Source organism: Drosophila miranda, chromosome XR (assembly GCF_003369915.1).
Source record: "Drosophila miranda strain MSH22 chromosome XR, D.miranda_PacBio2.1, whole genome shotgun sequence".
NCBI classification, from domain to species: Eukaryota; Metazoa; Arthropoda; class Insecta; order Diptera; family Drosophilidae; genus Drosophila; species Drosophila miranda.
In genome coordinates, this window is record NC_046674.1 from 27,243,667 (window position 1) to 27,252,835 (window position 9,169).

Below are 9,169 nucleotides of genomic sequence, written 5' to 3' on the forward strand. Positions count from 1 at the left end.
GGATAGCCTACGGTCCGGTCCCCGTCTCCGTCACCGTCACCGTCACCGTCCCCGTCCCGTATCCCGTGATGGAAAATTACGTGCAATTTAGTGGGGGGGATAGCCCTCGCGTATTTGTCAACTTAGCACATCGATAATTTTACTAAACACAGCCCCTGCTCCACCGTGATCTTTCACCTTTTTCCCGACTCTATAGTACTTTCCTTGCTATCGAAACTCTCCTTTCACTTTGCTTGCGTGTGTGTGTGTGTGTGTGTTTCTTTTCCCCCACTCCCCCCTTTCCGCTCACAAGACGACAATTTTAACACAATTATGAAAAACGTTTCCAAGATGGTGGAGTAGGACTGGAAGGGGAGTAGGGGAGACGTCCCTCAAGGGTTGTGTACTGTAGCAAAATGTTCCCTTCTCCCTAACGACTTGGAAAAGCGAAAGAATACTAAAAATGGGAGGCAGACACGCCCATTTAATTGAGCCTAACTTTTGGTCTGGCAGGAGGGCTCCGGGAGGGGTTCAGAGGGTCGCGGGGGGTCGTGGGTGGCGCCGGGGGTTAGAGGGTATGCAGGGGCTGGCACTGGCACCCAGGGCCAGTGCACTTTGATTGCGTTTTGTCGTCAGCTGAGTTTTTACCCAAAACGCGTGGGGGTAAAAATTTTTATTTATGAAAATTAAACAAGTGAACTTTGACAGGCGGTTGCCCAGGGGTTGACCCCTTACCGGGAGCGGGAGGCCCCTGGAGGAGGGTTGCCTGTTGTCTGTCGTGTGTCCTTTGCCGTGTCATTAAATATTTTTGTCTGTCACATTATCGCATGCCGCCTGCCGCCTGCCGCTTGCCGCCCCTCTTATGTGAGACCAAAGTCTGTCATCAATTAAAAAAGAAAAGGAAAGGAAGGCCAAGCAAAGGGGTGGTACCCGCCCCCCCTTGGGGCTGTGGCAGGGCCTCGGGGCACAGCAGACAGCGACTATGAATTGGCGTTTTCAATTAGTCTCAAAATCATTGAAATTTCTGGCAAATCAAAGCGAGAAACCAGTCGCCTCCTTCCTGTCGGTATCTCCCCAATCTCTAGAGCACTATCTCTCTCTTTTTCTCACCAGCACTGACTTTATGCCCCTCTCTTTCTCTCTTCCCTCAGTTGGGCCTCTGCTGAGGTCAACACTTGATAATTTTTGGCATTTTTTTTATAGATTTCAGAATTATTTTCATGATTCCCGCATCTTTTTTGTAGTTGTTTTTGTCGTTTGAAAGTGTCGTCAAGTGGCTATGGAAGAGGGGCTATGGCGATGTAAAGGGGGCTAGAGGGGCAAAGGTTTTTATTTATTTGCGTTTAGACAGCAATTTCAATTAATTGATAAAGTCACAGAGAGAGAGTGAGAGAAGGACGGCGGCACAAAGATTTCACGCAATTCGTTCGAGCGATTTAATTGCCAGAGACAGAGGCGCGGATACAAGCATAAAAAGGGGGGCTAGAGTACTGCCCAGGGAATCGAAGAGATCAGGGAAGAAGGTAGAAGAGACAGAGAGTGGGTACGATTGGGGTGGAGAAAGCGGAAAACTCTCATTTACTCTAGAGTACTGAGGGTGTGGTAGAAACGTTAAGATACATTTAAATTTAGAATTTCAAACGTAAATTTAATCAAAATGTAGCCTCATCCATTGAGAAAATAAATTTGAAAAGACAAGAAATACTTATAGGCTCATTTTTCATTGGCATTTTCTTTGAATCACATCCGACACTTTCAGTTCTAGTTTTCCACGATATTCAGTTAAACTTTTGTTCTTTCGCTCAGGCGTCATGCGGCAGGGCCCATCGGTCGGCTCTGCATGTAACAAGCAGCGACTTGAGTCGTCCGAATATCCTTATAGCTGCTCTACTGGGTGTTGCTTCCAAATCGGATGACTTTATCCACGCCACAAACGATTCAAATAAATCGCCAGACATTAATGAATAACTAAGGGAATAAAACGACTTTTCAAACCATTTTTAAGCATTGAAAGACCCACACCCAGTAAGAGCGATTGAAACGAAGCGAATCAATGCAAATCCACTCACAAAACATTCAAGTGGCACTCACAGATCCAGAGAGTGAGAGCGAGGGGCTGTTGGCTGTTGGCTGGGGGTGGTGTTACAAGAAGGGGCCGCGGGGGGAGCACGGCTCAGGAAAAACAATAATTTTGACATTGATGATGATGATGATGGGGGCAACAACAGCAGCAACAGCAACAATAATTCCGTTTTGTTGTTGCCGTTTTCGCACGTCTCCTACTGGAGCTGGTGGTATGCAACAGCAGCAACGGCAGCAGCAGCAATGTGTGGCGTGCAAAAAAGTTGCAACTTGCAAACACACATGTGTGAATAGTACGAGTGCGAGTCCCATGAGTGTGGTGAGTGTTTGTGTGAGTGGCTGACGAGGTACAAGTACTTAAAAACTTTTGCCAGAGCCCAAGCCCGAGCCAGAGCCAGAGGCAGAGGCAGAGCTACACTCCCCCACTTCCCCCGTGCTGCAACAACAATTGCATGCCACACTTTGAATGGAACGATACTCGTAGTAGAACGCAGTAGCCATCCATAGCCTCCCATAGCCACGAAAAAAAAAAACAAAAACAAAAAAACACAACCAGAGGCCGAGCGGCGGGTCATGGAACCCTTCCCTACCAAGAAGGAGGCGGGGCGTGGGCGGTGGCGGTGGCGGGGGTAGCCCCCACTTTTCGGTTGCTGTTGGAGTGGTTTATGCTCATGGATGGCCACTTGGTTTAGTTTCACACTTCAAGTCTTCAAACTGCTAATGAGCTTAAGGATTTTCTATATGCATCCCATAATTTTCATCAACTTTTTGTGGTTTTTTCTTCGTTTTCGCAAGTGCGAACAACAAGCAACAACAACTGAAACTATACACATTATATATCCATCCATAATACATACAAATACATATATATATATATATAGTACGGGAGGGGCGTGGTTAGGGGCCCAGACACCTGGCCAGACACCGCCAGCCCGCAAACTTTTCTGCACACAAAAACTATTTGCAAATAATTCGTTATTGTTTTTGTGGATACCCTGTAGGTGTGGGGCTACTAAATTTTCGATTTAAAATCGGAACATGCAGAAAAACAAGAAGAAGATACAACAGTATCTAAAGATGCAAGAACACCGCTAATGCAGAAGCATAAAGAATGCCACGCCTGCTCTCTCCATCTCCATCTCTATCCCAGTGTGGCTTAGCAGCGAAGGTATCTTGATGTCGAGGCACGCGTGTCATTTCCTTAGACTGTTTCCTTAGCAAAAGCATTCCATTAGCTGTGAAGATACCATGATTCCTGGAATATCTATCAGATATTTTAGTGGATCGAAACACTATAATCTGTAGCTATGATGGGCATGGGAGGTGTCATCATTTGAGAGCATCAAGAAACCTGAATACAATGTGCGGCATTCCTCTTCCTTTCATCAGAAAATCCCCATCTAATCACGACTAAGATCTCAACCAAAACAGGAACTATTGCAGTAACCTCTTGATTCTCGTTTAAATAGTGAGCACTATATCGTTTCCCCATTCGTTTTCCAGAGTATTTTCGATTGCGACTCACTCGAAAGAGTCGTTTCCTTTTTTCGTTCTATTTTCTTTGTGGTTGTTGGTTGTTGTTGCTTTGTGGCAAAGTCGATTGCTACGCCCACCCCTTGCCAGCACCTTGAATGTCCATGAAAATGGTGAGAAGAAGCAGAGGGAGGAAGAAGCTTAGCCGAGGCGTCAAGCAATTTGTAGCTTAAAAAACAACAGCAGCCACAGAGACGCAGCAGAAGCTAATTGAATTTGGTTCGAGGCGAATGAATCACACTCGTGAGTGCGATTGTGCGAGTGTGCGAGTGTGCGGGTGCGGGAGTGAATGCAGGCGAATGCAGAGCGTGGCGTGTGGCAGGCAGGCCCAATTGCATGCCACACAGAGAAGGAAGAAGGAGTCGAGGCAGCGTGGAGCAGCGATGAATCATCATCAATCATTTGACTGACTGAATGAATGATTAAAAAGAGGGCAAAGGAGTAAAAGGAGTAAAAGGAGCATTCCTTAAGTTGGATAGGAAAATATTATGAGTACTCTTGTTGATTTCTGTTTAACACAATTAAATATTGCATAAATATCGCACTTCAGGATTGGACACTCGAATTATTAATCGAGCTTCACTCTACAAGAAATTACGAAATTTATTTTCATTCTTCTATCATTCATTCAGAGTCCAAAAAGCTTATTGGTATTTCTGCAAAATATTCCCCTCTAGAGTATTCACATTGTGATGGACAGTGTCCTATCATTGTATCTCCATAGCATTCACTTGGCATTCACTTGACACTCGTCCGCCTGTCCGCCCATACGTCTCCTTATCCGCTTCTATGGGTTCGGGCATCGTGCTGTGTCCTTGTCTGAACACTTTCTCAAGTAGGTGTGAAGCTCAAAACGCATTTTCACGCGCCAACGCAGCTTGAATGTCAGCCACGACGACATCATCATCCTCTCAAGAGATACTCCTGCCCCGGAGGCAGGAGGCAGGAGGATGAGGCATCTCACTGCATTCGTTCACCTACATTTCCCAGGAGCTTGAGACGTCGCCACACGTGCTCAAGTGGCCAGGGCTGATGATGATGGTGCCCCCAGACGGGGGCAGACAGATATTGGAGACTGAGACTGGGGATGACCTTGGGTCGGGGTCGGGGTCGGGGCAGGGGCAGGGGCAGGGGCAGGGTTAACAGAACAGATTATCACTCACCTGCCGCTCTTGGTGATGACCATCTCCGTGCCCAGCTTGTGGAACTTCTCCCACAGATCCTTCCCCTCGAGCGTCACCTTGGGATCATCGACGACGCCATCGTCCTCGGGCTGGAGGGCGCGCAGCGGTCGCATTGCCGGATGGAGCTGATGGGCCACGGCCGATGCCAGGACCACGTCCTCGGCCGTCGTGTAGGCGGTGCCCAGCGGATGGTGGGCGTGCGGGTGGGCGGGATGCGGCGGAAAGCGCAGCCCGCCGGCGGAATACAGCCCTGGATGTGGTCCGGCTGGACTACCGGCCAGAGCGGCCAAAGCGGCGGCGGGAAAGTACGGCGGCGGTGGTGGCGGCTGCTGTTGCGGTGGCAAATGCTGCTGCTGCTGCTGCTGCGGCGGCGGATGGTGATGGCCCGAGGCCGGCGCTGCTCCTGCCGCTGGCCCTGGATGGGGATTGGCTCCCGTGGCGCCCACGCTGGGTGAATGATGGGCGGGATGTGGCACTGTCGCTGAGGATGGTGGCGGATGGTGTGGGTGTGGAGGCGGCGGCGGTGGCTGCTGCTGCTGATGTTGCTGTTGTTGCGGTGGAGGCGTGGATGTGGACGTTGGGGATCGCGGCTCTTCGGTGGTCAAGTGTCCCTTGCTGTGGCTGTTGTTGTTGTTGTTGTTATTGTTCTGCTGGCTATGATTGTTGTTGTTGTTGTTGTTGCTGTGGTTGCTCTGCGGCGAAAGCTGCGATGGGGAGCTGCCGTGATAGCTGGCAGCACCACCACCACCTGCAGACGCACCTGCACCCGCACCGCCGGCGCCGGCACCACCGGGGGAGCTGCTGCTGAGATGTGCTGCTGCCGCTGCTGCTGCTGCTGCCGCCGCTGCTGCAACAATGCTGTTGCTGTTGTTGTTCGGGTTGTTGTTGTTACTGTTGTTGCTGTTCGAGGAGTTGTTGTTGTTGTTGTTGTTGTTGCTACCCGCCGTCAACAGCGAGGATACGCTGAAGTCAGTGGGTCTTTGCGTTAGCTGCAGAAATGGATGATATGCCATCCCATTTGCGAACCTGGCGAATGGATCCTCAGCAGACTGATGAAGTAGCAGCTCCTGGACGTCGTATCTCATTACATTACAATTACTGGAACCATGTGCGTCATGCAGAAATGTCCTCCTCTCATCCACTCTCTCGCTCTCTACCGCTATACTGCTATGCCGCTATACCGCTTTGGGAAGCGTGTATCCTTCGACTGCAAGAGATCCTCCTCTATCTTTTCCTCAAGCTTTCTTCCTTTGGATCCACACAGCTGTCTGTCTTACTCTGCTTTTGCTTGCTCTCCTTACAGTTGCAGTCGTCTCTGCCAGCGGCGAAGCTTTAAGCAGCTTTCGTGAGTTCTAGCTGTATTCGGGAAAGCTTTCTTCTTCTGATCTTCTCTCTTGTTGCTTTTGTTGTTCTTAGTGTTGCAATTTTTGCTCTTCTTCTTGTTTTTGTTGTTGTTGTTGTTTGTTCGACAGGTACTTTTTTGATTCGCTTTTGCTTAGATACACACAGTCACTCACATCAATATATGTACAACACACACCATTTAATCCTTGTTCTGCACTCTCGCTTTTTTCCTCTTAATTTTTTTGGGTTTTCTATTCGGTTTTTGTATTTTGTTTTTCAGTTTTTCTTTTTGTTAAATTTTTTTTTTTGTCACTTGCTTTTTTTGGCGTTTTCTTGGTTTTTCATTATACAAACAGAATTTTGAAACTTGCTAAAAAAAATAAATAGGTTTTTTAGTTGTTGTTGTTTTTTTTTGCATTTTTGGTTTGTTTTTCTTTTTTGTCAGCGCTTTTTGTGTTTTTTCTTTTTTGCTGTTTTGGCGGCGGCAAAACGTCAGCCGCGACGCGGTGCTTTTGTTGCTTGTTTCTGCTGCGGCTTTTGGTTGTATGGATTGTTGCAACTACAATTCTTTCTCCTCTCCTCTCTCTTACTCTTCTGCTTTGTTGTTTTAGAGACAAAGTGAAACCCAAAAAAAATTAATAACAACAAAAATTTTTTGGATGGCTAACCGTCCCCAAAAGCGGGACAACAACGAGAGGCGATTGGAACGCTGGACGCTGGGCGCTGGAGCTACTGAACACTGAGATCACGACGAGAACGACGACGACGACGACAACGAAAAACGGGGCGACGGCGCTCTGCTGCTACAATGCCGATACGAACTACTCGCCGGTCGCTTCCAAACTGTAAAATACACACACTCAGACGGGCAGCGCAACCCCCGAAGAGCGCCACAGCGCGGTGCTCTGCTGCTCTGCTGGTGTGTCGGGCAGCCAACGAGTGACGGGCGAGCGCGAGCGAGATGGCCATATACACACGACACGCACACACACACCGAGGCCCACACGGGCCGTGAGTGCGAGAGAGAGAGAGAGAGAGAGCGAGAACTTGGCCTGTGTTGAGTTTCTCGCTTCGGCTTTCGGGACGGAAGGGCGTGCGTGAGAGTGAGTGAGAGGCACCGGTGTGGTGGCGGCTGGGATTCGTTCGTGCATGAGAGAGCAGGGCAGAGGCAGAGGCTGAGACTGTGACTGTGACTGAGACGCTGACTGCGGCCGAAGCGTTGGCGGCTGCTGCTGTTCCAATAAGAAAACCAAAAACTCAACCAAAAGTGTTGCGTTGACGCTTTTGCTGGCATCAGTGTGTGTGAGTGTCCCTCTGTGTGTCCATGTGTAAGTGAATGTGACAAACAACAGCAGCTGGATGATCATCGCTAGGTTGTGAGGGGGTGGGGATGGGTAGAGCGGAAGGCCAACCAGCGAGAGCAACGGCGCAAACGTTAGCGTCAGCCGCGTCGACGTCGCGGCGTGTGACAAGCAGCATGGAAGCGTGTTAGAAGTAACAAGGCGCCCGACACCGACACCAGAAAGTGCACTGCGCCAGAAAAATGCCTCCTCCAAGTGAGAGCGAGAGAGGCGAGGTAGAGTGAGAGAGACAGCCAAAAGCGAGAGAGAGCGGCCAGAAAAAAAGCTAAAGGAAGAGCATTGTCAGCAGGAGGACAAGCGACAGGAAGCGCCGGGGGGTGGGGTGGTGGCAAGCAGCATGTAGTAAATCACAGCCACCCAGGCGGACTCAGGCGGAGATGGGGTAGAGGGTAGGGGGCAGGACACCCAAGTTGACAAATGACGCGCCAGCGAAAAATGCGCTTCAATGGTCAAATGGTTTTTGATGTTCCCCAAAAATGGTGCGGTGTTCGGCGCTTTGGGGCTGTCATAAGGGGGGTGGCAGATGCTGCTCGAAGTGCCAGGGAGAAGCAGAGATAAGCAGACGCCAAATATGTTGACCTACAGTGACCTCTAAACGATCAAATGGCATTCCCAGTGGGCAAGTGACTCAAAGAAGAAGGAAAACCCTAAGATGGAACAAAAATTAATAAAAATAAGACAAATTCCAGATTGAATGAGAGAAGAGGACTAAAAGATCGTAAAAGCTTATTAAACAAAAAAACTATACAAAAAGGATAGCCTTAAGAGAAAATAAAATAAACAAATGACTTTCAAAAATTAACTTTAAAGGACTAAAAAAAGTTTTTCATTTACTGCTGTAAAGGATAAGAGTACGATTCTTCATGGAAACCCGAAGGATAAAAACTGCTTGAAAAGAAAAAGAAATGGATACAAATCAAGTTTTATTTTTGTTTTCTTTTGCGTAAAGTAATTAATTTACGGATATAGAACAAAACAAAAAACATTTGCCGTCTTAGGAGGAAAAACACTTGAGAAGGGACTAAAAAAAAATGAGACGTTTGGAAAAAGGTATACAAATTCGCGGGGAAAAATCATTTTAAATCTCAAAAGAAGCTTTTGAGCTGAAGAAGAAAGTCGAAAGAAGAATTACAAGATAAAACCTTAGAAAAGCTTGCGACTAGGTGCTTCTTTAAGAGAGAGAATTCCCTAAGAGCCGAAACCAAAATTCCTGGGACAGAGAAGGACATCAAGAAAAAGTCCACGAGGAGAAGCTGCCTTGCTTTGGGTTTATCTTTGATTTGGTTGAATTCCTTGAGCTAAAATTACATAGGCAGAGCGTCAGTCGCCACCTCTTAGCCCCCGCCACCACCACCACCCCTCCAACCCAGCTAAACGCTTGTTAGCCGCTTTGCCAGCTTTTATGAGTCCGAAATGTAAATGAAAAGATTTTTAGACGGGATAAAGGTTTGGCGTCGGCAGAGAGCTGGTGCGAAAAAGCAGAAGAGCAGCGGCAGTGGCAGAAGAGATGTAGCAACAGCAACAGCAGCAGGCGGCAAGCGGCAAGCGTCGCAGCAGCAGAAGCATAGGTGCCGTGCCGCCGCCGCCGCCGCCGCCGCCGCCGCCGTGTGACAAAAACTTGACGCTAAGTTTTGCGCGCAAATAACGCAAGTGCAAGCGAGACGGCGCCATGGAGACTGGGGGGCG

At 48.5% G+C, this 9,169-nt stretch overlaps 1 protein-coding gene across 1 annotated transcript in view; it reads right to left on the reverse strand.

Annotated features, from left to right (window-relative positions):
• Positions 1 to 6,993, reverse strand: part of LOC108165464 (optomotor-blind protein) — a 64,578-nt gene extending 57,585 nt beyond the window's left edge. The window contains exon 1 of the mRNA XM_033386876.1: positions 4,758 to 6,993. Coding sequence (XP_033242767.1) covers positions 4,758 to 5,863 — 1,106 coding nt within the window. The 5' untranslated portion in view covers positions 5,864 to 6,993. The remainder of the gene's footprint in view (positions 1 to 4,757) is intronic.
• Between the last annotated feature and the right edge of the window lie 2,176 nt (positions 6,994 to 9,169).